The sequence below is a fragment of the Oncorhynchus clarkii genome, chromosome 4 (assembly GCF_045791955.1).
Source record: "Oncorhynchus clarkii lewisi isolate Uvic-CL-2024 chromosome 4, UVic_Ocla_1.0, whole genome shotgun sequence".
Classification (NCBI taxonomy): domain Eukaryota; kingdom Metazoa; phylum Chordata; class Actinopteri; order Salmoniformes; family Salmonidae; genus Oncorhynchus; species Oncorhynchus clarkii.
The window spans coordinates 68,870,392-68,897,350 of NC_092150.1; the positions used below are offsets into that span (position 1 = coordinate 68,870,392).

General features: G+C 39.9%; 4 protein-coding genes and 1 non-coding gene across 7 annotated transcripts; 1 reads left to right on the forward strand and 4 right to left on the reverse strand.

The window, feature by feature from the left end:
* Nucleotides 1–780: 780 nt before the first annotated feature.
* Nucleotides 781–3,747, reverse strand: LOC139407806 (uncharacterized). 2 transcript variants are annotated; one of them, XM_071151669.1, is made up of 2 exons: nt 3,300–3,680; nt 781–2,903 (listed from the first exon to the last, which is right to left on the reverse strand). In XM_071151669.1, exons 1-2 carry the CDS (start codon nt 3,487–3,489, stop codon nt 2,398–2,400), a joined length of 696 nt encoding a protein of 231 aa, XP_071007770.1. In that variant the 5' UTR covers nt 3,490–3,680; the 3' UTR covers nt 781–2,397. The 2 variants fall into 2 exon arrangements, 1 of the variants encoding a protein (XP_071007770.1); XR_011634128.1 differs by having other exon boundaries at nt 2,685–2,903; nt 3,079–3,747.
* Nucleotides 3,748–3,955: 208 nt separating this feature from the next.
* LOC139407807 (protein FAM177A1-like) lies at nt 3,956–6,363 on the reverse strand. 2 transcript variants are annotated; one of them, XM_071151670.1, is made up of 6 exons: nt 6,230–6,363; nt 6,011–6,074; nt 5,548–5,685; nt 5,390–5,444; nt 5,214–5,308; nt 3,956–4,857 (listed from the first exon to the last, which is right to left on the reverse strand). In XM_071151670.1, exons 2-6 carry the CDS (start codon nt 6,029–6,031, stop codon nt 4,672–4,674), a joined length of 495 nt encoding a protein of 164 aa, XP_071007771.1. In that variant the 5' UTR covers nt 6,032–6,074; nt 6,230–6,363; the 3' UTR covers nt 3,956–4,671. The 2 variants fall into 2 exon arrangements, with proteins under 2 accessions (XP_071007771.1, XP_071007772.1); XM_071151671.1 differs by having other exon boundaries at nt 6,215–6,263.
* On the forward strand, nt 4,139–4,220 carry trnas-gcu (transfer RNA serine (anticodon GCU)). The gene has a single exon. It is a non-coding gene; the product is annotated as a tRNA-Ser (tRNA).
* A 2,893-nt stretch (nt 6,364–9,256) lies between the features above and the next one.
* Nucleotides 9,257–22,226, reverse strand: LOC139407176 (BRO1 domain-containing protein BROX-like). The gene is made up of 13 exons (XM_071150707.1): nt 21,579–22,226; nt 21,344–21,474; nt 14,825–14,931; nt 14,559–14,655; nt 12,063–12,158; nt 11,833–11,905; nt 11,426–11,531; nt 11,129–11,218; nt 10,906–10,991; nt 10,722–10,803; nt 10,464–10,614; nt 10,210–10,369; nt 9,257–10,026 (listed from the first exon to the last, which is right to left on the reverse strand). The coding sequence occupies exons 2-13, from the start codon at nt 21,442–21,444 to the stop codon at nt 9,940–9,942; spliced, it is 1,236 nt and encodes a 411-aa protein (XP_071006808.1). The 5' UTR covers nt 21,445–21,474; nt 21,579–22,226; the 3' UTR covers nt 9,257–9,939.
* Nucleotides 22,227–22,358: 132 nt separating this feature from the next.
* On the reverse strand, nt 22,359–26,736 carry LOC139407177 (alpha-1,6-mannosyl-glycoprotein 2-beta-N-acetylglucosaminyltransferase-like). The gene is made up of 2 exons (XM_071150709.1): nt 26,622–26,736; nt 22,359–26,515 (listed from the first exon to the last, which is right to left on the reverse strand). Exon 2 carries the CDS (start codon nt 26,252–26,254, stop codon nt 25,010–25,012), a length of 1,245 nt encoding a protein of 414 aa, XP_071006810.1. The 5' UTR covers nt 26,255–26,515; nt 26,622–26,736; the 3' UTR covers nt 22,359–25,009.
* Nucleotides 26,737–26,959: the final 223 nt, after the last annotated feature.

Genomic DNA, 26,959 nt, shown 5'->3' on the forward strand with positions numbered 1-26,959 from the left:
ACATCAGGGACAGACTGATATTCTGCAAAAGGTACAGGGATTGGACTGCTGAGGACTGGGGTAAAGTCATTTTCTCTGATGAATCCCGTTTCCGATTGTTTGGGGTATCTGGAAAAAAAGCTTGTCCAGAGAAGACAAGGTGAGCGCTACCATCAGTCCTATGTCATGCCAACAGTAAAGCATCCTGAGACCATTCATGTATGGGGTTGCTTCTCAGCCAAGGGAGTGGGCTCACTCACAATTTTGCCTAAGAACACAGCCATGAATAAAGAATGGTACCAACACATCCTTCAAGAGCAACTTCTCCCAACCATCCAGGAACAGTTTGGTGATGAACAATGCCTTTTCCAGCATGATGGAGCACCTTGCCATAAGGCAAAAGTGATAACTAAGTGTCTCGGGGAACAAAATATCGATATTTTGGGTCCATGGCCAGGAAACTCCCCGACCTTAATTCCATTGAGAACTTGTGGTCAATCCTCAAGAGGCGGGTGGGCAAACAAAACCCCACACATTCTGACAAACTCCAAGCATTGATTATGCAAGAATAGGTTGCCATCAGTCAGGATGTGGCCCAGAAGTTAATTGACAGCATGCCAGGGTGGATTGCAGAGGTCTTGAAAAAGAAGGGTCAACACTGCAAATATTAACTCTTTGCATCAACTTCATGTAATTGTCAATAAAAGCCTTTGACACTTATGAAATGCTTGTAATTATACTTCAGTATTCCATAGTAACACATGACAAAAATATCTGAAGACACTGAAGCAGCAAACATTGTGGAAATTAATATTTGTGTAATTCTCAAAACTTTTGGCCACGACTGTACATGTGAGAAGGGAGAGACTCTTCATTAAAAAACAATAGAATGGATTGAGTGGGCTTCCACACTCCATCTCTAGCCCATTATTAGCTGTAGTTGTCTGCAAAAGTGAACCTTTTTCCCCCTTCTCTGTGAGCAAAAACCCCCTCGCCCTGGGATTCAATGAGATTCCTAAACAAGTTAATGAATGCGGTACCTTATGGCAATTCATGGTTAAGTGCCCAATCAGAATGCATTTTTGGATTTTAACTACCATGAAATTATTACATCCCCCTCCCCAGATCATGAGAGCACACTGTCCCGGTCTGTGCTACTTGCAGCACTACACTGGCAAACCCAAACAGGGTAATTCATATACCATTTGTTATGTTTATGGGGAAACAAAACTAAAACTGGGGGGGTAAAAATTCTATCTGGGCGGGTCCATGCCCAGCTTAGCCAACCCGTAGAGCCGGCCCTGGTTGCTAGAATTTTGGAGAGTGAAATGGTCTGTCTGAAAAGTCCACATTCTGATAGTCTACAACTGTCTAAAAATGTGGCCACAATCAAAATACACACTGATTGTGATCAGATCATCCTGCCCACCTCCAGAGGTAGTCAGACACACATTGTCTGAATATCTTACAAGTGCAGACTGATCTGGACAGAGAAGCCATTTAAATCAAAATTATTCCACCCTCATTGACAGGTGGCACCATTGATTGGTTACATCAATATTTGTCTTACATTAAATAAACCATATTTTGAAAGAATAGCTGTGAAATAATTTGCATAAAGAAGGGACCAGGAAATCTGGTCACAATGCAGACAGTGGATGGATAACAGAATGGAGACAATATCAGGACAGAGAACCCATGTTAGCACCAGGTATAAATGGAGCTATAGAGAGGCATTGGGATTGAGCTGGTACATACCGAAGCAGTGCCGTAGATTGGTTTAAGTGTCCAAGTGAACCAGAGAGGCCCTTTAGCACTTGATAGTTTTTCTGCTATGGTGTGGACTACAGTGCTGCTGACACGTGGGATGTTACATAACAGGTTCAGAGTGCCTTCCCATGCAAACCAGTGTTAGTTAACAATAACAGGTTAAGCTCAGTCCAAAAAGGAAACTGATGGTGGACAACACTCCTTGGCTGGAGAAATAACTTCTTTTCTTTGACAGTGACTGCCCCCACCTGGTAAGTATTGAAAAGTACCCCTCTCTGCATTCAAAACAAATACGACTTGTGTTGGCACTTCTTCCCTCACCTCCTGGATTTCCAATGATTCTTATAATGTTTAACCTTGCTCAACTGGTAGCATCACATTTGCTAACGGTTTCCAATCGCATCAGCCCAGGGTGAAGAGTTTCTTTTATTATTTTGAACATGTGGGAGAATTGCTCACAGACAAAGTAAGCAATTCAGGCCCTCAAATGTTGAAAGCGTTTATTTGTTAACAATTGACTTTGCAATAACCATAATCAGGCATAGTATCAAACTGAATATAGAACAATAGTTGATAACAGGACAAAATGAAGGCTTGTGCTTTACAAAACCTTGGAAACAGAATTGAGGGCGGGGGCTGGGCAGTGGGTTATTGGAATGCTGCTTCATGTAGAAGTTGGTGTATTTTCAATTTTACAGCACTCTTCTTTCTATGGGGGAGCTTTCTAAGATACGGGAGCAAACTAAAGAAGAACATCTCATCCTCTATGTCCTCCAGTCCGTCCATCCCATCCATCTGCCACCTCCTCTTCCGGCTGGGCCCATTGGATCCCAACACAGTGTCAGGAGAGGGAGCATCCTCATCGTCTGCCTGGCCCCCCTCGATCTCATGGATAATGTAGGCTGATTTATCGTCCACACCTTCTGTGGCACTTTCCCTGTTCCTCTCCCTTTCCTCCTCCTCCAAGTCATCTGTGGTGTCTCCTTGCAAGCCCTTGGGCTGGATGAAGGGGGTAAGGAAGGACATGCTTCTGCTGTGCATCCAGGTCTTCTTGTGAATGTCCAGCTCCCCAGATGCTCTCCTCTGCTGCTCAGCCCGCTTGAATTTGACAAAAGTGTCCCTCAGGTTCTTCCATTTATTCCGACAGTCATCCACTAAACACCCCAAATGACACGTAACACAAAAAGAAGAGGGGAGTGGGGTCAGGATATCTGCATCGAACACAAATAGAGCAATCTCAATCTGACCTATGGATAGTCTGATCATGATTAAAATACACACATGACATTTCTTGAATGTTATGTAAACATGTATTTATTCCTAATTTACCTTAATGCAGGGATCACATTGTTGTTTTATTTGAGGGATAACAATTTGCAGGTAGCTAGCTAGCTAAGGATGTAGCTAGGTACGTAGCTACATAGGTGAGAGAAAGTTTGGTCAACAACAGTTCAAGTAGCTAGGTAGCGATAGTTAGCTAGTTGGCTAGCTTACTAGCTAACGTTAACTGGGTAGTTAGCAAGCTATTGCTAGCAGCAAGCTGACCTTACCAGGCATTTCCACTTGCAGACTTACAGCCCTCCATGCCCTTGCCTTTCTCTGTGAGTCCCTGTATGAGTTTAAAGTTACGTTATACAACTCAGGGTAATCCGAAACAGCCGAAATGATTCTGCCAGCCATTTGCATGTTAGCTTTCAAAGCACTCGCTGATGCTACTACTCGCTTTGAATTCAAAGACATTGCGCATGCGTATCAAATGTTTTCCAAACGCTGATAGGTTAAACTTGAAACGCTTGCTTGCTGGCTAAAAGCCTTTACATGGTCTGTCTGATCTCTGCATTGGCTGTGCAGGATTTACGAAGATATGGCCTCTGCTGAAGTCAGAGCATTCACACTTCTTGCGTTCCGCTGGGCAGCCGTGAAGGAAGTTGACAAGGAAGTGAATTTGTGTTTATACAGGACCTCCCGCACTCACCTACCGTCAACCAATCATGTCAATGCAGAGCTATACGTAGCCCTCCACATTGTTACAACATTTGAGAGGCGCACAGCGATGCGGTACAGAGCTAAATTTGGCCTCTGCATTCCTCCAGAGGCTCTATAATTGCGTCACACCATCCATACGGTGCCTCCACCACATTTCAGATCAAGCATAAATTGACTAAATTAGCTACCACAATGCTTGAGACAGATGTAACTAACTAGCTAAAACAAATAGATTTTATTTATGAAAATCAAAACAGAACAATTCTAAAATGCAACGTTAAATGTTGCGAAAAATACAAAACAAACAAACAAACACAACAACAAGTAGCATTTGCAGCCGGATAAAAATGATGTAGTTCATGTGGTTCGATAAAGCTAACTGTTTTACGACAGGAAACACTACGACGAGGTGGCCGAGTGGTTAAGGCGATGGACTGCTAATCCATTGTGCTCTGCACGCGTGGGTTCGAATCCCATCCTCGTCGATTATTTTTTATCCCTTGCCAAAGTGTACCGAAGTGTATCAGTAATACACAGCAATTATGTATGTTCTGTGCTATCCAGAATATTTTGTCGATATTTGCACGCATAATGTACAAAACACATTTAGTCAGAAATTCATTTAAATTGAAGGCATGCATGGATAATTAACATTTCAGAATGGTATTAATATAGTCAGATAAAGTGCAATACAATATAAATCACAGAGGAACACCAACAAATACACACAGCAATATAAATATTTGCTCTCTTAGTTTGTTAGCACAACAAGTTCAATGCCTACTATTGTTTTACTATTTTTCCTTTAGTTTATTTAGCTTTTTTCTTTTACTTACAACTCAACAAACAATGCAAAAAAAATGTAAGTAAGCATTTCACGGTAATTCAGTGCATATGGCAAATAACATTTGATTTGTTTATTAGCCTAGTTCTTTTTCAGTGCTCATTATCATCTTGATAACCCATGTTGTGGGATCCTGTCGTTCTGTGCTCAGTGGCTTGAGAACCAGCTGGGACTCCTTGGGAGCATGTGGCACCATATTCACTGCTCATCCTCAAAGAAAGGTGACTTCTCTCCCTTCTTTTCTCATAGGAGCATTCGGTGTCTTTACTGCCTGTGTTCTAGAAGGGAACAAAACCGCTAGCTTAAACATTTTTCAATTCGGTTCAGAAAAATAGTTCTGTTTGAGTGTGACTGCTAAATTATTAAAGTTAGTGTATGTTTAACCAAAAATTTGACTGAAGATTGGAAACAAATGCATATGTGGTCTACATTTCTGACTATGTTGTGCAGGCTTTATGTGTCGGTCCAGAAACTTTTCCTGACCACTTTACCTGACCAGAAAACAACTCCGGGGCTTAGTGCCTATCACCAGGTTGTACCTAGTCAACTCACATGGTTAGGAAAAACTCATGACTCTTATGTGATCAAGAAAGACTCCTGGCCGTATGTGTGTGTAATGTTTTATGTACCTTACCTTGTTATCACGCTGATGTTCATCTACAGCATACTGGTATTTGGCAGTGTTGAGACCAAGTAGACCAGCCAGTTTTTCCCCAAGAAAATCACAAGCTGAAGGAAAAAACATGTTATGTAAGACAATGCTTTCAAAAAAATTGTTTCAAGAGCACACATGAATGGAATGCAACTTACTGCGCAATGACTTCCTGCCCAGAGACCAAGTAAAAGCTCTCCATGGGAGTTTGGGCTAAAACACACACACAGATTAGTGCTGCATTCCAACTGTGCTCATGGACTAAACATTATTTATACTAAGAATCAAAATCTTAACTGTTTGAACACTTCCCTACCATGTCTTCAGGCTCCCTAAACACCTCCTCTTGTAATGTATCCTCCTCCTCACTGTCATCTTCCTCCAGAGTCTCACCGCTGGCGAAATGGATGACCCTCCTCTGCAGGGATAGTGAAAGACCTCCGAACTGTCTCTCCTGAATGTCAGGACCCCGAGAGACACACACTGTTAATAACCCCATATCCTCTCATACCTGTCCTGCATAAACAATTCATAAAACATAAGGTCTGTGGTTGTGCTTGATAATGGTGTGTGTGCGTACTACATTAGCTTATGATAAGCAATTTCTACTGACGCCATCTATTTGCCAAGGGATAGTCTTAAAGGGCTATTAGTATGTTCCATACAGGAAGCAATCATACAAGTAGCTCTGAATTGGGATACTGAAGACGTATTTATAAAGAAATGTCTGTAACCTTATGACAGGTAAGCCCTTTAGCCTACATATGAACAGCACTTACTTCCTTGAAACTGTCCCTCATTCTTCACACTGAATAAATGATTTTCCTTTCCTTGTGCTGCTGCCTGTAGAGCAAAAAAAATGTCTCAGCTCAGAGTACATACATTTCCTCCACTCTGATGGCACTGGAATGGTCAATCAAGGCAACAGAAAAAAAGCAAGATACTCGGTCCTACATTAGTTTGAAACCTGATACTCAACACACCAGAAACATGCTTACTGTGTTCACCAGTCAGAGACTGCGGTCATTGGATGACAGGCTACTAATTTCAGTTTTCTTGTAAGGCTGAGGGTTGGGCTTGTTCCACTGTGTAGAATTTCAAGGTTTATTGTTAACTGCTATATGCAGTGATGTTGTTCCTCTGGCTAATGATACTTGAGTGCAGCACACACACACACCCTGTTCTTACATCAGAAAATAAGTGTTTGATTGCAACATAAAATAGTAACCCAAGGTTTCTTGACATTTTATTTTAAACATTTTCCATGAAGGGCACCATTAGATGAAGAGTAATGACCTTCAGGTTGACTTGTGTAAACATTGTTATGATACAGCAAACTGTTTTCATAAATGTGTTAATTAAAAATAAATCTAATTGGTCCTTAAATGTGAAAATGAATTGTTCCAATAATAAAAAGTTATTGTAGAGAACATACATGTTGTATATGTCTTAATTTCTGTGTGACTATTAAGATTTAAAGTGCAAAGGCAGTATAATGTGCTTTGAGGTTGAACAGAAAGATTGCACAATTTTCTTAATTGATTGGCAAGTTAGTATACCATACTGGAGGTTACGTTTTCCCCTATTGTACCTCCTCAGTAGATGCTAGCTGTCATTAACATATTTTCAAAAACAACTCTTAGGCAATTACAGCAAATCAGAACTCTAAAAACTACAGTAATATGTATATCATTGTCATTTACAGATAAAACAAACATTTGTAATTCATTTGATTAATTTACATACATAGTAGGCTACTTCAACAATTTTCCATATGTAAAATAATGTGCCATAGTACAACATTACTCCCTTCACTGAAATGGTTTAAGCGGGTTATGATTGACATCATATTTGAATGACATCAGATTGTCAAGTCCATTTCTTTCTTCATTAACCATTACTCGTGTTCCTGCACTTGTCGATCACTAATAAATCCAGTCTTAATTAGGGATAGGCCCATTTTTTCTCCACTTCCTGTCTGAATGACATGCCCAAAGTAAACTGCCTGTAGCTTAGGCCCTGAAGCCAGGATATGCATATACTTGGTACCATTGGAAAGAAAACATTTGAAGTCTGTAGAAATGTTAAAATAATGTAGGAGAATATAACAAAAGATATGGTAGGAGAAAATCCAAAGAAAAACCAAACTGATTTTTTTTTTGAGAGAGACCATCTTCGTAGAAATGCAAGAGAAAGGTCATATTGAATATTAGCTCCCTGTATGCAATTCCTATGGCTTCCACAGGGTGTCAGCAGTTTACGTTCAAGGTTTCAGGCTTGTAACTAAAAACAAATGAGAAATATCAGTTTTAGAAGGACACGTCTTGGAAATTTGTGTTTGGGCGCACCATGAAGACATTACACACCTGCTAAAACCGGTTTCCTATTGAACACTTCTTTCCGAAATAAATATTATAGTTTGATTACTGAGGAGTAAATAGAAACGTATTTTGACTCGTTGAAACAAAGTTTAGGGGTAGATTTTCAGATTTTTTTCTCTGCAAGTTGAACGAGTGGATTACTCAAATCGATGGCGCCAACTAAACTGACTTTTTGGGATATAAAGAAGGATATCATCTAACAAAATGACACTACATGTTATAGCTGGGACCCTTTAGATGACAAATCAGAGGATGATTTTCAAAAAGTAAGAGAATATTTAATCGTTATATGTGAACATATGAAACCTGTGCCGGTGGAAAAATATTTTGAATTGCGCGCCCTCCAGTTTCACCGGAAGTTGATCCTTTAGACCAGCAACCATGGCCACTAGTCAGAGTTTTTTTTACAACACATTTCTGAGCGTCAGGAAGACCTACATCACCTTCCATAGGGCACAATGTTATGGAACGTTCAAAGGTTTCGTGTAAAACAGGCCTGCTCCTCTCTCATGTAGAGTCGTCATTATATTTAGAACATCGAGCTTTCCTGAGAACTTCCAAGATGATGTTCCATGTTCCTACTGAACAGCCAGCCTTGTTCAGGTTATTTTGACCCAATACAAGCACCTCAAGTCTCCAATAAAGAGGGGAATATTAAACAATGGTTATTATCATAAATACAGGCCATACCCAGCAATGACTAGCCTTGGGCATGAATAATGTGATCCTGTGTGTACAGTGTCCTTTCAGTTGCAAAAAAACTGTAATTCAATTAGAGAATCTCAGCGATTGAAAAATAAAATTGAAAACATACAAATGATTGGATAATCATCGTGGAGTGTTATAAGTTCTTACTACAGTGCCTTGCGAAAGTATTCGGCCCCTTGAACTTTGCGACCTTTTGCCACATTTCAAGCTTCAAACATAAAGATATAAAACTATTTTTTTGTGAAGAATCAACAACAAGTGGGACACAATCATGAAGTGGAATGACATTTATTGGATATTTCAAACTTTTTTAACAATTCAAAAACTGAAAAATTGAGCGTGCAAAATTATTATCTTCCAGAATGGTCCTGTATTTGGCTCCATCCATCTTCCCATCAATTTTAACCATCTTCCCTGTCCCTGCTGAAGAAAAGCAGGCCCAAACCATGATGCTGCCACCACCATGTTTGACAGTGGGGATGGTGTGTTCATGGTGATGAGCTGTGTTGCTTTTACGCCAAACATAACATTTTGCATTGTTTCTTTTTGCATCTACGTTTTGCATCTTTAAATGACACTTTTTATGGATATCTTTAAGAAATGGCTTTCTTCTTGCCACTCTTCCATAAAGGCCAGATTTGTGCAATATACGACTGATTGTTGTCCTATGGACAGAGTCTCCCACCTCAGCTGTAGATCTCTGCAGTTCATCCAGTGATCATGGGCCTCTTGGCTGCATCTCTGATCAGTCTTCTCCTTGTATGAGCTGAAAGTTTAGAGGGACGGCCAGGTCTTGGTAGATTTGCAGTGGTCTGATACTCCTTCCATTTCAATATTATCGCTTGCACAGTGCTCCTTGGGATGTTTAAAGCTTGGGAAATCTTTTTGTATCCAAATCCGGCTTTAAACTTCTTCACAACAGTATCTCGGACCTGCCTGGTGTGTTCCTTGTTCTTCATGATGCTCTCTGCGCTTTTAACGGACCTCTGAGACTATCACAGTGCAGGTGCATTTATACGGAGACTTGATTACACACAGGTGGATTGTATTTATCATCATTAGTCATTTAGGTCAACATTGGATCATTCAGAGATCCTCACTGAACTTCTGGAGAGAGTTTGCTGCACTGAAAGTAAAGGGGCTGAATAATTTTGCACGCCCAATTTTTCAGTTTTTGTTTTGTTAAAAAAGTTTGAAATATCCAATAAATGTCGTTCCACTTCATGATTGTGTCCCACTTGTTGTTGATTCTTCACAAAAAAAAATACAGTTTTATATCTTTATGTTTGAAGCCTGAAATGTGGCAAAAGGTCGCAAAGTTCAAGGGGGCCGAATACTTTTGCAAGGCACTGTATATTAAATTGTCCGTTTCTTAAAGGGCAGCAAAAAATAAATATCCAAAATCCCCAACAGGACTAGTGAGAGAACATATAAAGTCTGACCCAATAATATTTGATCATGAACATAAAAAAAACAACTATGTATAAAATGAACTACAACAGATGGTCATGCTACTGTAAATCACTGATCATAAAACACTACAGATAAAACAAACCAATGCATCAATAAATCCATGCAGTCATGTTTTTCTTGTCACACCCCCCCCCCCCCCCCCCAGTTTATGATATGACGCAGCCTGTATCTTTCTGAGGCTTCAAATCTGGTTCCTTCATTGGCTTAACCTCTTCTTCCTGCTTGGGTTTGGCCTGCAATCAAAATGGCCAGAGAGAAAAATGTGAAACCATTTGTTCCAGAACCAGACAAGCAAATTAACAAAATCCTTTGTGTTTTTACATGATTATTATCAGTAACATGACAAAATATGTGAAGACAAAGCTATAGTAACCAAATTATATCTGTTGCAGTGCCAAATGTCTGAGCAGCATTACCTTCTCAGCTTTGGCCCCCTTGGTGAGGTCAAAAGTGGTGTAGACTTCAGGGGTGCACTGCTCGCTGACGGCTGGGAACTCAAAGGATATTGGCTCAGCCAGGCCATAGCTAGCCTTCAGCTCTAGCTGGGGCACCTCAGCTGGGACCTTGTGAAAGTATCTGGAGCAATGAAATTTGTGTATAAATGCTACAACTACTTACTGTTATTTACTATACACACATAAATGTTATTCTGGATGTGTGTGTGACTCACATGAATCCATTTTCTCTCTCGCACTTTTGCAATGTATTTTTGATCAGGCCACCCAGCGTGGTGAAGAAGAGCTGCTCAGAGGGCTTGGCTGTGCTACCCGGCCCTTTGGTCTGACGGTACTCTTTGCACAGAGCCTCGGCTCTGGAGTAGCCTAAACACAGCAAGCATGCGGTATAAGTGTTTACAATTGTTAAGATGAAGAGACATCTGTGTAGTGCTTCAAAAATGCAAAACACAATCTAGCACAGAAATACCAACACTTTTCTGCTTCTTGGAGAGATTTTATTGACTCGCCACACTTGTCGCTCGCGAGGAGAGTTTGTCCATGGTAGCAATATGCCTGGAAGTGACAAATAATAGCATCATTAGAATTAGTATCTTAGCATTTACAGAACAATCAAAAACAAACAAACTCAACTGTCTAGACTGCTCAAGGACATACATAGGCCATGTAGAAGTGCTGTTTCAGCTGGAGGTAATTCCTCCACTTACTGCTGCACTCTGGTTCCAGGGTGTTCAGTGTGTGGTCTGTGAAGACCGAGAGGATAACATTATTTTGAGTGATCAGCAGGACAAACAGAGGTTAGATCAAGACATTCCATTATAAGATCATTACAAAAAATGAAACAAAGTCAGGATGTGACAGGAAACCCCTAAATACTTACCAGCTTTCTGGTAGAAGTTTGCGGTCTCGAAGGCCAAGGCTGCAATGAGAGTGGCGTTATGCTTGAGTTCAATCGCTCTGGCAATCGTCACTGCAAACATCAAAAATTAAGTTAACAACTGCTGATATAATTTTACAGCATTATGATATCGTAAGTCCTGTTCTCACTCAGTGTAATCCCACATACACACTGCCATGAGATTGTCATAAGACTCCAGAGTTTTCCCTGCCAAGACACGTTGTCTGCTCCTGACCCTAATAATTATGCAGAGAAGTGGACTGAGTCCAGTGTAGCTACCTTCCTGTGCCTCTGCTTTGCACTGGACCATGTAGGTGTCCATGACTCTGGGGTCTAGGTCCCGGCCCTTCTCCGCTGGGGTGATGAGGCGGGGGATGTGGACCTCCTACAGGAGAGAGACCAGAGAGGAGGACGGGTCTGCTGCCAGACACAACCATGCACCAACAACCAGCAACTTGGGTTCAGGTTGATGATACTGTAATGTATTCACATGTTCACCATGTGTTGAGGTTAATGTAAAGTGGGCAATATGGGAACCATAGTTGATGGGTTTATCAGTGTGTTTTTTTTTTTTAACTTGCTGATTATCTCACTATGCAAAGTGACTTTAGGTGTCTTGAAAAGCATTTAAAATAAAACATTAATATAATTATTGTCATTATACAGAGACAAAATAAGCTAATCACCTTGAGGTGCTTGAAAATCCCAGCAGCAAATTTCAGGCTCCTGTGGACATCTTTTGCTTCTACCTCAGTTATACTGAAAAGGGGTGAAAATTAGAATGTTAATATGTTCCCTTTACAATATTGATGTCAATGGAACAAGTGTGAAATGACATCAAGGTCATAAATTACCTTTCTTGCATAATGAGATATATTGTATGAGAATAAATTAGTAAAGCAGAAAATAAACATACTTTTCCTTTCCTGCAAGTCTTGAGGCAAACTTGGCGTGCCAAATTGCAACATTAAAGGCCATGGAGACCAGTTCAAAAACAGCATCTTGTTGGGCACTAAAGGGACAATGGGACAGGATGTTAATAACAATAATAGTATTGGAGAGAGACCGTGTATTTCAATAATGGACGGAAACATCTGTTTGAGGTGAGAGAACTAAATAAAATATTGAGCCTGAGTAATGAAGTAATAACACATTTATAAAATGTCAGCTGGAAATACAAAAGAACCAAGACAAGGCTATAGGTAGTTCTCAATTAAACGTCACAATACAGTGAAGAGCATTTGATTTAGTTGCTGGGTGGCAAGGACAACCCGAGCATAGTCAGAACTACACATTTACAATTATTCTACATTTAGCTCTATCAGAGCATGCAACTGCCAGCTTTTCATGTTCAGTAAACATGAATTTATCTTGTAAACTTTGATTTGTGAGGATAGCCTATCCATTGCATTCGGAAAGTATTCAGACCCCTTGACTTTTTCCACTTTGTTACGTTAGTCTTATTCTAAAAAATGCTAAATAATTTTTTCCTCAATCTACACACAATACCTATAATGACAAAACAAAACAGGTTCAGACATTTTTGCAAATGTAATAAAAAAGTTACATATCACATTTACATAAGAAGAACTCAGACCATTTACTCAGTACTTTGTTGAAGAACCTTCGGCAGCGATTAAAGCCGAGTCTTCTTGGGTATGACGCTACAAGCTTGACACACCTGTATTTGGGGAGTTTCTCCTACTTTTCTCTGCAGATCCTCTCAAGCTCTGTCAGGTTGGATGGGGAAGGTCGCTGCACAGCTATTTTCAAGTCTCTCCAGAGATGTTAGATCAGGTTCAAATCAAGGCTCTGGCTGGGCCACTCAAGGACAATCAGAAACCCTGCGTTATCTTGGCTGTGTGCTTAGGGTTGTTGTCCTGTTGGAAGGTGAACCTATGCCACAGTCTGAGGTTCTGAGCAGGTTTTAATCAAGGATCTCTCTGTACTTTGCTCTGCTCATCTTTCCCTCGATCCTGACTAGTCTCCCAGTTCCTGCCGCTGAAAAACATCCACACAGCATGATGCCACCACCATGCTACATTTTTTGGTACTCTTCCCCAGATCTGTGTCTCGACACAATCCTGTCTCTGAGCTCTACAGACAATTCTTCAACCTCATCGCTTGGTTTTTGCTCTGACATGCAGCGTCAACTGCGGAACCTTATCTAGACTAGAGGTCGACCGATTAATCGGAATGACCGATTAATTAGGGCCGATTTCAAGTTTTCATAAGAATCGGTAATCAATATTTTTGGACACCGATTTGTAGATTATTAGTAGATTTTTTTTACACCTTTATTTAACTAGGCAAGTCAGTTAAGAACACATTCTTATTTTCAATGACGGCAGAGGAACGTTGGGTTAACTGCCTTGTTCAGGGGCAGAACGACAGATTTTTACCTTGTCAGCTCGGGGATTCGTTTTTGCAACCTTCCGGTTACTAGTCCAACGCTCTAACCACCTGCCTTACATTGCACTCCACGAGGAGCCTGCGTGGCAGGCTAACTATCTGTTACACGAGGGCGGAAAGAAGCCAAGGTAAGTTGCTAGCTAGCATTAAACTTATTTTATAAAAAAACAATCAATCTTAACATAATCACTAGTTAACTATACATGGTTGATGATATTACTAGTTTATCTAGCGTGTCCTGCAAATTGAACACTCTGCACCGTATTGTGGCGTTTTATTGATAACGACCTATTGTACTGTAACTAACACCTTGACTGACATTTACTGTATGTTGTATGTGTAGAGCGTGTAAAACCTGCATATTTAAACCTGCATATTTAGTTAATATTGCCTGCTAACATGAATTTCTTTTAACTAGGGAAATTGTTACTTCTCTTGCGTTCCGTGCAAGCAGTCAGGGTATATGCAGCAGTTTGGGCTGCCTGGCTCATTGCGAACTGTGTGAAGTCCATTTATTCCTAACAAAGGCCGTAATTTTGACTGGTACTGTATATCGTGAGGCTACACTGATGGATCTGAAATTACTTGATCATTTGATGTTTACTGACCATGAAAAGCATGCAGTTACTTGTTGTATAACTCTGATGACAGAGCAAAATTTGCACAGTTGTTTTGCATGGAATAATCGGAAATGTGTAGTTCTGACTATGCTCTTCAAGAGGTAATATTACAACAAAATAGTGAACATTTATTTAACAATCCCTTAAATGACACGCAGTTGTCAATGTTTTTAGCAGAGCTGGGAGTCTCCTTTCCCCGCAGCAGGCAAATTGAACACTCTGCACCGTATTGTGGCGTTTTGTTGATAACGACCTATTGTACTGTAACTAACACCTTGACTGACATTTACTGTATGTTGTATGTGTAGAGCGCTGACTGTGGGGCTGATGGGGGTAACTAACCACCTCTGTGAAACCACCTATGGGCTAGAAGGCTTTACCTTGGGGTGTTTCCTTGCAAAGTGTCAGTCCACTTGAAGTTCTGCATGAACCGAAGCTTGTTCTCTTGTTTGGTGCCATCCAGAGATGCAATGAATCCTATGTCATGTCAAGCAATCAAAAGACCAGAAACAGATTATTAATAGAAAAAAAAGGAATAGTGATGCATGATGAGCAGCGTGTAGAGAGACCATACAAAAACACTATAAAACAGTGAGCACTGTTAAAGACAGAGGAGAAAAGGCATAAACAAACAGCACAAGTTCACCTTGTAAGAGTGAGAAATAAGTATCTGTGGCATTTTTCATGATCTCGGGATCGCAGGTGGTATCTGTGAACATCTCCAAGAGTCTAGCCCTCGATGTCCTCAAGTCACTATTGAGGAGAGAAATATAAACAGTCAAGCAATTATGTGTTCTCAACTGACCCTTCGCTAAGCCCCGCAGCAGAATTTTGGGCAACCAATCACAGTGCTCCAATGGATAGCAACTGTTGTCGAGTCAGACACCTTGGATGCGCTCATGTTTAAATCGCATGAAAGCCAGTATGGCAAAACCGGAGAGTTTTCATTAAAAATAAATGTTTAAATGGCTAAATAGTTGAACAGTGCACCAGGAGTACTTGCTACTCTGATTCCTGAAATGCAGAGCCTGTGGTTGGAGTATTTTTTTTATCCAAAATTATACTTGTTACATTGTTTGCCACCTCAGCTGGTTAGCTAGCTGTCTCATTGACTGCCAAACATTGCTAATGCTAGCTAGAGAGCCACTTACTATAACTTGTTTTCTCAAAATGTATGTTAGCTAGCTAAGTTAAATGTTATGAATACAACTCCCATGTTGTCGACATCATAATACAATTTGAGAGCACTAGTTAGCTCCAAAAGTGGTGTCATGACGTGGCTTTCTTTGGGTATAGCAAGTACCATCCCCCTCTCTCTCACACCACCTCTCTCTTCCCCCTACACCCAGGCTCTGTTATCTCAGGTTGTAAATTCCTGGAGGAGACCCTCTTCCCTCCCGGCCATGCAGTATAGAGAGAGAGGGTTCACAGTAGAACAAAGGAACTTCTTCTACCTCACAGAACTTGAGAACTGAACAAAATCCATGTTTTGGAGAATGTGTAAACGGTCGGTGGAGAATCCAGCTACAACCTGTCCATTTTGTCAAATGTTTGTGACCTCATGATAGACAATACAGCCACAATACCATAACTCTGTTTATACAAGAGTCTCCGTTATGAGATTTGCATCTAATTATTGTATAAAATGAATGAGTAAAGACAGAATAAGAGCAAATCTTCGATACGAATTACTAGTCTGCAGCTAGAATTTTTGTTGACTGAATGCGAAGACCGACAAAACATCTATACTATAAGAACATTTCTGAATGGACTCTGAAGTATCCAAAAGACTTCATGGGAGAGAGAAGTTCAGATTAACTTTCCAACAGAAAGAAGGATGATTCCAACAGAGATCATGAAGACACACTGAGTGTAAATATATAATTTATTGATTGCAATTATTCCCGAATGAGTGAGCGTTCATGTGCAAAGGATTAGCATTTCAATTATAATTATCAACTGTGTAGTGTCTTTTGTCTTTCGCGCCCTTCTCAGCCGCTTTGTCTACCAAGCGTCATATCAGTTTAGCCCACTAGGGCACATCCCCTATCATTTCCTTGTAACCATATCTACTTTGTTTGCTTGTTTATGCATTTCTGTGATTATTTAGTTAGTTAGTAAATAAATGATTAAGACAATTGATGTATGGATGATTCATAGTGAAGGCTGGGTTCGTGCAGATAACCAACAATTTACGACGTTTGGAATGAGACTAACGTGAGGTAAAGAATAATTAATTAATTAGAAGACTAATTGATCAGATATTAAAATATCTAAAAAGTTATATTAGGAAAATTATAACTAATCTGAAGATTTTCCTTGGTGCCCCGACTTCCTAGTTAATTACATTTACATGATTAGTTTAATCACGTAACAATAATTACAGAAAATTGATTTGATAAAAATAACAGTCTTCACTTTAATGATGCCAAAGACACGACAGTGGCTAGCTTTGACTGTATGCTGACAGTGAATTCAGAGTAATGGCTAGCTACTAGAAGGCGACCGATTAATCGGCATGGCCGATTTCAAGTTTTCATAACAATCAGTAATCAGCATTTTTGGAAGCCGATTATGGCCGATTACATTGCAATCCACGAGAAGACGGCGTGGCAGGCTGACCACCTATTACACGAGTGCAGCAAGGAGATAATAATGAAACATGTTCAATTTGGTTTAAATAATACAAAAAAAAAGTGTTGGAGAAGTAAAAGTGCAATATGAGCCATGTAAGAAAGCTAAAGTTTAAGTTCCTTGCTCAGAACATAAGAACATATGAAAGCTGGTGGTTCCTTTTAACATGAGTCTTCAATATTCCCAGGTAAGAAGTTTTAGGTTGTAGTTATTATAGGAATAATATGACTATTTATCTCTATACCATTTGTATTTTATATACCTTTGACTATTGGATGTTCTTATAGGCACTTTAGTATTGCCAGTGTAACAGTATAGCTTCCGTACCTCTCCTCGCTACGACCTGGGCTCGAACCAGGAACACAACGACAACAGCCACCCTCGAAGCAGTGTTACCCATGCAGAGCAAGGGGAACAACTACTCCAAGTCTCAGAGTGAGTGACGTTTGAAACGCTATTAGTGCGCACCCTGCTAACTAGCTAGCCATTTCACATCACATCGTTACACCAGCATAATCTCAGGAGTTGATAGGCTTGAAGTTAAACAGCAGTGCTGCTGGCAAAATGCACCAAAAGTGCTGTTTGAATGAATGCTTACGAGCCTGCTGGTGCCTACCATCACTCAGTCAGACTGCTCTACTAAATCATAGACTTAATTATAACATAATAACACACAGAAATGCGAGCCTTAGGTCATTAATATGGTCGAATCCGGAAACTATCATCTCGAAAACAAGACGTTTATTCTTTCAGTGAAATACGGAACCGTTCCGTATTTTATCTAACAGGTGGCATCCATCAGTCTAAATATTCCTGTTACATTGCACAACCTTCAATGTTATGTCATAATTACGTAAAATTCTGGCAAATTAGTACGCAATGAGCCAGGCGGCCCAAACTGTTGCATATACCCTGACTCTGCGTGCAATGAACGCAATAGAAGTGACACAATTTCACCTGGTTAATATTGCCTGCTAACCTGGATTTATTTTATCTAAATATGCAGGTTTTAAAATATACTTTTGTGTATTGATTTTAAGAAAGGCATTGGTGTTTATGGTTAGGTACACGTTGGAGCAACGACAGTCCTTTTTCGCAAATGCGCACTGCATCGATTATATTCAACGCAGGACACGCTAGATAAACTAGTAATATCATCAACCATGTGTCGTTATAACTAGTGATTATGATTAATTAAGTTTAATGTTAGCTAGCAACTTACCTTGGCTTCTTACTGCATTCGCGTAACAGGCGGGCTCCTCGTGAGGCAGGTGGTTGGAGCGTTGGACTAGTTAACCGTAAGGTTGCAAGATTGAATCCCTGAGCTGACAAGGTAAAAATCTGGCAGTTAACCCACCGTTCCTAGGCCGTCATTGAAAATAAGAATGTGTTCTTAACTGACTTTCCTAGTTAAATAAAGATTAAATAAAAGGTGTAAAAAATATATATATATATATATATTTTTTTAAATTTTTTATTTTTTTTAATCGGCATCCAAAATTACCGATTTCCGATTGTTATGAAAACTTGAAAACGGCCCTAATTAATCGGCCATTCCGATTAAATCGGTCAACCTCTAGTACCTAACCATGAACATCAATGCGTTTCTTAAAATCAATACACAAGTATATTTTTTAAAACCTGCATATTTAGTTAATATTGCCTGCTAACATGAATTTATTTTAACTAGGGAAATTGTGTCACTTCTCTTTCGTTCTGTGCAAGCAGAGTCAGGGTATATGCAGCAGTTTGTGCCACCTGGCTCGTTGTGAACTGTGTGAAGACCATTTCTTTCAATCAAAGACCGTAATTAATTTGCCAGAATTGTACATAATTATGACATTACATTGAAGGTTGTGCAAATTAACAGCAATATTTAGACTTATGGATGCCATCCGTTAGATAAAATATGGAATGGTTCCGTATTTTAATGAAAGAATAAACATTTTGTTTTCGAAATGATAGTTTCCATATATATATATATATAAGAAAATAAAAAAATACATTTTAAAATAAATAAAAACAAAATCTGCTTTTTTTGGTCCTCCAATAATCGGTACTGAAAAATCATAATTGGTCGACCTCTACTAGCTCCACTTAAGTGATAATGCCAGAGAAGACGTTGCTTGGAGGATATATTGGCACGGGTGTTGTTAGGCTCGAGGCGAAGTTAAGGGCCGACAAACCGTGCCAATATATCCTCCAAACACCGGCTTCGAGGGCATTATCACTTTTATTCAAAATAATAATGATTGATATATTTTCTATTAAAAACGTTATTTTTATGAATGTATTCATACTATTTCATCCTTCCACAAGATATACAGTACCAGTCAAAAGTTTGTACACCTACTCAGTCAAGGGTTGTTGTTAATTTTTACTATTTTCTACATTGTAGAATAGGGGCATCTTCTGTATACCACCCCTACCTTATCACAACACAACTGATTGGCTCAAACGCATTAAGGACAGACAACAAGGCACACATGTTAATTGACATGCATTCCAGGTCACTACCTCATGAAGCTGGTTGAGAGAATGCCAAGAGTGTGCAAAGATGTCATCAAGGCAAAGTGTGGCTACTTTGAAGAATCTCAAATATAAAATATATTTTGATTTGTTTAAACACTTTTTTGGTTACTACATGATTCCATGTGTTATTTCATAGTTTTGATGTCTTCACTATTATTCTACAATACAGAAAATAGTACAAATTTAAAAAATAACCTTGAATGAGTAGGTGTGTCCAAACTTTTAACTGGTACTGTAGTCCCGACACAAATCTAGGGATGCTACCCAAGCCGGCTGGTAGTTTGTTCAATCGATTCCATTGCCAGAGACGTGACCCAGGCGTTCAGTCTTTTTGTTCTGTATCTATGGACGTGACCCAGTTGTTCATTATAAATTATCCATTGCCATACTGGCTGCTAACGTTCTTATCCCTTGCTTGCTAGCTAGCCAAATATGGCTAACTTACAGTCACATCAAACAGTGCAGCCAGAACAACAACAAAGTAGCTGCATTTGCATGAGCAGTTTTCAAGTGACATTTATTTGGATACATCCATAACAATGAGCTAATGATGCGCAATTTCCCCGGCATATAAAATGTGCTCTCTCGTCCGGACACTTTTGTTAGAGAGCTAAACTACCAAAAAAAAAAACATGAGCTGGCGCACACCCAGAAAATAGTTTGTGTGGAGGTGGTGACTAACGGCAAATAAACTAGAAACTATCAAAATAAAGAAAGTCGCACACCCCATGTGTAATCTCCCAGCAATTTAATGGGTATTTACCGAGAGCTAGCCTACAACACAGCTAACACAATCACTTCAAACTAAAGCTGGAAAGACTTTAAACTACCTGCACTTCGTTTCATTTTACCTGTTTTCTATTGATAGTTCTTTGTATGTACCCATAAAATTATGATGATTCATGGTTTCGACTGGCTGACTAAAGCTGCCTACCTGTCTGTCGGTCTGTCTTCTCCCGACACGTTCATTACTACGGGACAGCTGGAGATCGAATTTGAATATTGAAACGTGTAAATGTCGGAGAGACAGACAGCAAGGTTTGTACAAACCTCCGCTGTTGAAAACTAAATGTTAGTCTAAAATAAATGTAAGATAATGTCTAGAGGCTTTTTATAATGGAGATCAAGTTTATAAATTGCCTGGCTGGGCTGATGAGACAGTGGATTGCAGTGTCAGATGGAACAGAGTAAATAGGCAATTTAAAGTAAAACATTTAGCCGGTGGTAACTTGTGGAATAGACACCTGCTGGAATGCGTTTTTAACCAAATCAGCATTGAGGATTAGACCCACCTGTTGTATAATACAAACATAATTTTACCAGGTTCCCGTGAACCACTTGTAATACCAGTCCACCACAACATACCCAAATGTTTCCTGATTAGTAAGGGGTAGTCCGAGTTCAATTTCATTGTGTATTAGAAATACAGTTTGAGATCATTGTCAGGGGATTTCGCCAGCGGTTGACTCAGGAATAGAGAGAAATAGTAATGGCATCTTTTTGTGGGCACTAAACTCCGCCATGGCTCGTTGGACAATGTCTATTTGGAAATTAATGCTTTTTGGGGGGGGGGGGGGGGGGGGTTTGGATAAACGCAGAAAATAAGGTCTGTGCTAAACACAGGCTTAGGAGATCTTATACGTGATGTTCTATGAGAAAATCTAAATCAGCTAAGAATTTAAGTAATAAAAAAAAAGCACATAAAGGCTTCATAATTCATAAAGGCCAGGTTAACTGACTGATATTATCTCATAGGACAAAAAGTATAAGATCTCCTAAGCCTGTGTTAACCTCACTTATTTTCTGTATTTATCCCAAAACCCGAGTCCACCTTGGGATAGGCTGAACGAACCTGCGCAAACTAATTTCCTGCAAGCTGGCAAGCTCTATTGGGCTTCCTGGGAAAAATGTTGTAAGAGTAACCGAGGGGGGCAGGGCATAGCGAAGGGTCAATTGTCATAGAATGGATATCAATTGCAAAGTGTACACATGTACATACTTGCATATCTTATTTGCTGATGGGCTACCAGCAACTCCATAGAAGTTGAAGGAAACAGGTGCAGTTGCTTTCAATGGGTTTCGGTGGAACCAATGAGTCATTCTGTGGCTTGGATGGTAAAAGCTGGATGTCTGATAGATGAAGCAAAGGGAAAGGGACATCAATTAACAATATTCAAACATACATAATTGCATATAAATTGGCCTGATTTGATATGATAGTAAACGTATCTTACTTGTTGGCTGTGGCTTGATGACAACAATCAATGACGGTCTTGCCTTGACGTGTACACTGATGGCCTAGCAGCTAGCACAACGGCTTGGCTAAGCTTAGCTAGCTTCTCACTATGTAGGCTAGACGGGTGGGCATATTGCTAGAAGACGTATTGTAAACCTCTTCCACACTACATTGTTCGTATAATGTTACTAGATAGCTACCAACTCAACTAAATAGACGTGAATATTACTAAGGAGCTAGTCTGTAACCTAAACTAAATTATGGGGGGAGAACAGAACGAGACGAGGACAGTCTTTACTGAAAATGTCCCATAGAAACTCTCGTTTTCGTTTAAACGTTCCACGTTTGGAGTAAACGGTTCCGTTTGCAAAGACGTTTTGCAACGGAATACGACTAATGAATACCCACCCAAATGTGACAGCAGCAACTCCCAACTAGCTAGCTAATGTACTGTAGCTAACGTTAGCGACCTAGCTTTCGAATTACCTAATGGACAAATACGAAAATCTATAAACACAAGTCTAGTTTGTACAATATTATGGAAGTGATATTTACGAACCTTGGATCTGAATCTGAAGATGCACTTCCGGAAATAAAGGCACAGAATGGATCTTGACCAGTGGAAAAAGCGTATTGAGTCATGTGACCACTTGCTGCTTCTTGGGACAGGTCTAGTATCCGCTTTTCTGCTTTAACTGTAATGTTAATACATTTTAATTAAAATTGTATAACTGATCACAGACCAGTTAAAACTGTTGACTGTACCAAATAAACCCACTGATTGGAGAGCTTTGGGCATTTAATTTCCTCACATGAACATATCACATTCATAACCAGCCCATTTACAAACCATCACTTCTGAAGATTGGCATCACAGCCTACATTTTGTCTTACAATCTCATACTGTAGTTACATTTCTTTGGAGAATAAAAACCAACACTAGAGCAAATAGACAGATATGCTAGCAGAATGCTTATGTATGACTATTGTAATTTAAAGTAAAACATGGGCAGAAACACTATTTCAAGCCTTTGTCTGAACATAATTTCACAAATCCAATTAACATTTCCCAATAGGAATATTGCCACGTTCACGTGCAAGTCGGAACTAGGAAACTCAGAAATGGCCAACTTGCTACCTGGTTGTAGTTATACGGGTGCCACGTTCAACCAGTTAGCAAGTCGGACATTTCAGAGTTTCCTAGTTCCGACTAGCATGTGAATGCGTAATTTGGATCAGTTAACCAACATGAAACAGTTTTAACAAAAATATCTGCAAAAGATTGTGCTTTAGAATAAAAGGTGGGGGAGTATCAATCTAATTTATTTATGAAGCTATTTTTACATCAGCAGATGTCACACAGTGCTATACAGAACCACAGCCTAAAACCCCAAACAATGCAGATGTAGAAGCACGGTAGCTAGGAAACACTCCCTAGAAAGGCAGGAACCATGTATGAAACCTAGATAGGAACCAGGCTCTGAGGGGTGGCCAGTCCTCTTCTGGCTGTGCCAGGTGGACTATAAGAGTACATGGCAATTGAAAGCCAGATTGGAATAACCATTGGAGTAACCATTCAATGATATTCAGCATTCATTTGTCATATAAATATACAGTGAGTATACAAAACATCAACAACACATGCTCTTTCCATGGACTGACCAGATTAATCCAGGAGAAAGCTATGATCACTTATTGATGTCACTTGTTAAATCCACGTCAATCACTGTAGATGAAGGAGATGAGACCTTAGACAATTGAGACATGGATTGTGTATGTGCCATTCAGAGGGAGAATGGGCAAGACAAGTGATTTAAGTGCCGTTGAAAGGGGTATGGTAGTAGGTGCCTGGTGCACAAGTTGTCAAGAACTGCAACGCTGCTGGGTTTCACACAACAGTTTGCCGGGTGTATCAAGAATGGCCCACCACCCAAAGGACATTCAGCCAACTTGACACATCTGTGGGAAGCATTGGAGTCAACATGGGACAGCCTCCCTGTGGAACACTTTCGACACCTTGTAGAGTCCATGCCCCAACAAATTGAGGGTGTTCTGAGGCCAAGGGGGGTAGAGGGGCAACTCAATATTAAGAAGGTGTTCCTAATGTTTGGTATACCCAGTGTATATTGCATATGAGATCTTAAACTACACATGGTATAACCAGCAGAAAGGGGAATGTCTACAAGGCACTGATTAATAAAAAAATAAATAATTAAAGAAGCAACTGCATCCTATACATTTTCACTACTGAAGGGAAACTCTTCAATGCACCTTAGGTTACATTTATACCTGTATTTTAAAACAGATCCAAGGATGTCAGCTGGTTTAAAAAATACAATCGGTGCATTGTCAAATGCAAAGACATAGGAGAAGGAAATAAACAGATTTCCCTTTTAGGCAAATTGTGTGTGGGGGAGGGAAGAGGAATATCGTGCAAGGCTATGAAAATATTTGCTAAAGCAAAAATAGGTAATCCTTGTAAGGTCATAATGATGAGAAATTAAACACACACCAATATCAGTCAATTCCTGTTGTTCCAATGTAAAAAAAATAATAATAATAATTAAACCACACATTTCAGTCAAACAAATGTCATACTGTAGTTTATGTACAGTAAGTAATTCCCCAGTAAAAACAATTGTCAGCTACAAAGTGATCATTGGTTTAGTGGCATATATATAACAAGACATTTCATGATTGTCACTTTCTATATACAATATAACCTATAGCTGTGTGCATTACATATCAAACAATTACTTTTGCTGTTGTTTTTCTATTTGTACTGTATGCACCACATATCATTTAAAGCACAACTATTATAATTGTGGATGGGTAAGGGATTCTGAAGCTGGACAAGCGTCACCCCATTTGGGCAAACGGCTCAACTCTCTTATCTGTTCTGAAGAATGTATACAAATGGCAACGATCTAACATGTAATAGAAGTCAAGGATGTATAACGCTGATTCAGTTTTATTTTCTATGTAAAGTAATTGATGTGCACCATAATAATTAGCTGCTGGTGCTGAAACATTGCATGTTCTTTTTTTATGAAGTATAACATCGTAATGCTTTACTTTAAATAAAATGTGTCTTCATTTTTAAGAAATAAAAAGAAAACCCAGTTACATAAAAAGAGAAAGCAAAAATAATCAGCTTGTTTATAATCTGTTTTGAAACATAAAGAAATATATTTGGCGATCATGTTACTTTTGGTAATAAGAGTAATAACAACCAAGCTATAAATCACACTGCTGCATACACACCATAACAAACCCCCAAAATGTTTTGTAAACCCCTTGGAAGACCTCATTAAAAAAAACAAAAAATATAACACACTGCAGCCTTTGGAACCCTGAACATTTTAAAATGGCACTTATTTCCTCAACCCTCTCAGTACATCAAAAAGATGAGAATGAGAAGTCCATTGTTCATAGACGTTTGGCATAGTTATTACAAAGGACATGGTCACGGATATCACCCCACCCTCCGTTTTTCATATGAGCCTTGTGCTCCACTGAATCTGCATTTGTTAGGGCCAGGGACTGAGGGAAGAGGGAAGCTTTGGCAAGCTTAAGGGACACCTGTGCTTTCTTTAGGGCCAGCTCAGGGCGACAGGCCTCCTTGTTCTGGTGCAGCCCACAGTTACCAGTATGGAGAACCCTGGACCCCTGGGCCACCAGCACTTTGAGTGGCTTGGAGATGCAAGTCCCTGACAGGTGCTGGAGGGTCCAGTCCCAGTTGTAGTCATCGTAGGAGCAGAAGTCATTGTTGCACCCCATTAGCTTGTAGTACACCTCTCTGGAGATGCCCATGCCAATGTTGTGCTTGGTAGACATCCAGCCGGCAGTCTGCACCTTGTTGCTGAGCTTATCAAATTCTGCCATGCCGTTGTAGTTGCCTAGTGCCAACATGTCACAGTCAGGGCAGCTGCTCTTCCTGTATTTAACCATCTCCTTGAAGAGGTGGTAGAGGTCGGGCAAGATGAAGTTATCCTCCTCGAGGAAGACAACAAAGCCACTGTAACCTTGCAGAGCCTGCACTCGCTCCCACACAAAGTGAAGTTTCCACCACCAGTGGTGTTTGGTCTGTGTGATGGAGGCGTCCCTATAGTGGCCATACGAATCTGGATGCTCAGCGTTGAGGCATCCTGTTTTTAAAGCATCGTCCTTGGATATGTCTCGTGGACAGTCCCGTGAATCCTGCCCAGGAAACTCACTGGGATAGAGCTGTGTGCTGTAGGGGAAGTATATTTGCAAGACCTTGCAGAAAGTTATCCCTTGCACTATGTAATTGATTTCCTCTGAAAAATAGTCGTGGCTGAAAATCAGCAGTAAGTTGTGGACCTCAGCTGCATTTTCCAATGACTTGATGAGTATTTTGAGGTAGTCTGGTCTGTTGTGAACCTGAATAACCAGGACCAATTTAGTCTCCCCAGGATACTTGTTCGCATTCTGAACGTATTGCTTGTAATTGGCATTGTAAATAGACTTGATCAATTCTGGAACAGAACTGTAATGAAACTTTGCCTTGTCATCAGGCAACATGTTTTCCTGAGCGACAACACCCGTGACTTCATCAGAAATGAATACACGTGTTGTGATCATGACAGTGGCAATAATAAAAGAAACACCAAGGATAATGAGCAGGTTCTTTTTGAGAAATCGTAACCTCATTTTCGTAACGTTAAAGGCAGCCGTTGGATACAATAATGATGGTTTGAATCACCTGACTATTGAAAGCGTCCTCATCTTGTTTGTATTTGCCATTTTCGATGGAACCCAAATGCAGCAGTTTCCACAGAACGTTACAAACTGGTACGCGAAGAAATCGTTCGTTGATGATGACTCTTTTTGCTGACACGGATCTGTCAGTTCGGTTGATCGATATCATCTGTTGCGATTGCTGTTTAGAAGTTTAGCGATCGGGTGTATCGCCTGTGAAAAGTAACAAGATTATGAAATAATGTAGTATTCTCTATGTCAGACATTTTAGATTTGTTTCCATTCATGAAGTTAATTTACAGTGGTTGAGTTGACTTACCAAGAGCGAGGTGTCATGTATCACTCACTACAAGGCTATCCGGAAGAGTGTTTTAGGACTTTGGACTGCCATATAATGAACGGGTAACAAAATTGAGTGCTGACGTGTCCTATTCAGCCAACAGGAACAGGCAGAATTCTTGGTGAACGAATCAGTGGCCTATCTATGATTATGTATTACGGGACTTACACTATAGGCTACATCCATGACTTTTGAGAAGATCTGTTGAGAGTAATGGTATAGTTTATGCTATTCGGCGTTATATTAATTCAATTAAGAATGAGTTTCTAGTAATCAGAATATTACATTTTGTATAATTCGGGCATGTTCTTTCTTAT

Coding starts and splice junctions, on each gene's coding strand:
- LOC139407176 (XM_071150707.1), bottom strand. CDS start 21,444: ATGACTCATTGGTTCCACCGAAACCCATTGAAAGCAACTGCACCTGTT. Junction 10,992..11,128: donor AAACTTCTACCAGAAAGCTG/GTAAGTATTTAG, acceptor CGGTCTTCACAG/ACCACACACTGAACACCCTG. Junction 10,027..10,209: donor AGGGGGCCAAAGCTGAGAAG/GTAATGCTGCTC, acceptor TTTTGATTGCAG/GCCAAACCCAAGCAGGAAGA.
- LOC139407806 (XM_071151669.1), bottom strand. CDS start 3,489: ATGTCTTTGAATTCAAAGCGAGTAGTAGCATCAGCGAGTGCTTTGAAA. Junction 2,904..3,299: donor TCTGCAAGTGGAAATGCCTG/GTAAGGTCAGCT, acceptor TGGGGTGTTTAG/TGGATGACTGTCGGAATAAA.
- LOC139407177 (XM_071150709.1), bottom strand. CDS start 26,254: ATGAGGTTACGATTTCTCAAAAAGAACCTGCTCATTATCCTTGGTGTT.
- LOC139407807 (XM_071151670.1), bottom strand. CDS start 6,031: ATGAGGGACAGTTTCAAGGAA. Junction 5,445..5,547: donor TTAGGGAGCCTGAAGACATG/GTAGGGAAGTGT, acceptor TGTGTGTTTTAG/CCCAAACTCCCATGGAGAGC. Junction 4,858..5,213: donor AACATCAGCGTGATAACAAG/GTAAGGTACATA, acceptor GTTCCCTTCTAG/AACACAGGCAGTAAAGACAC.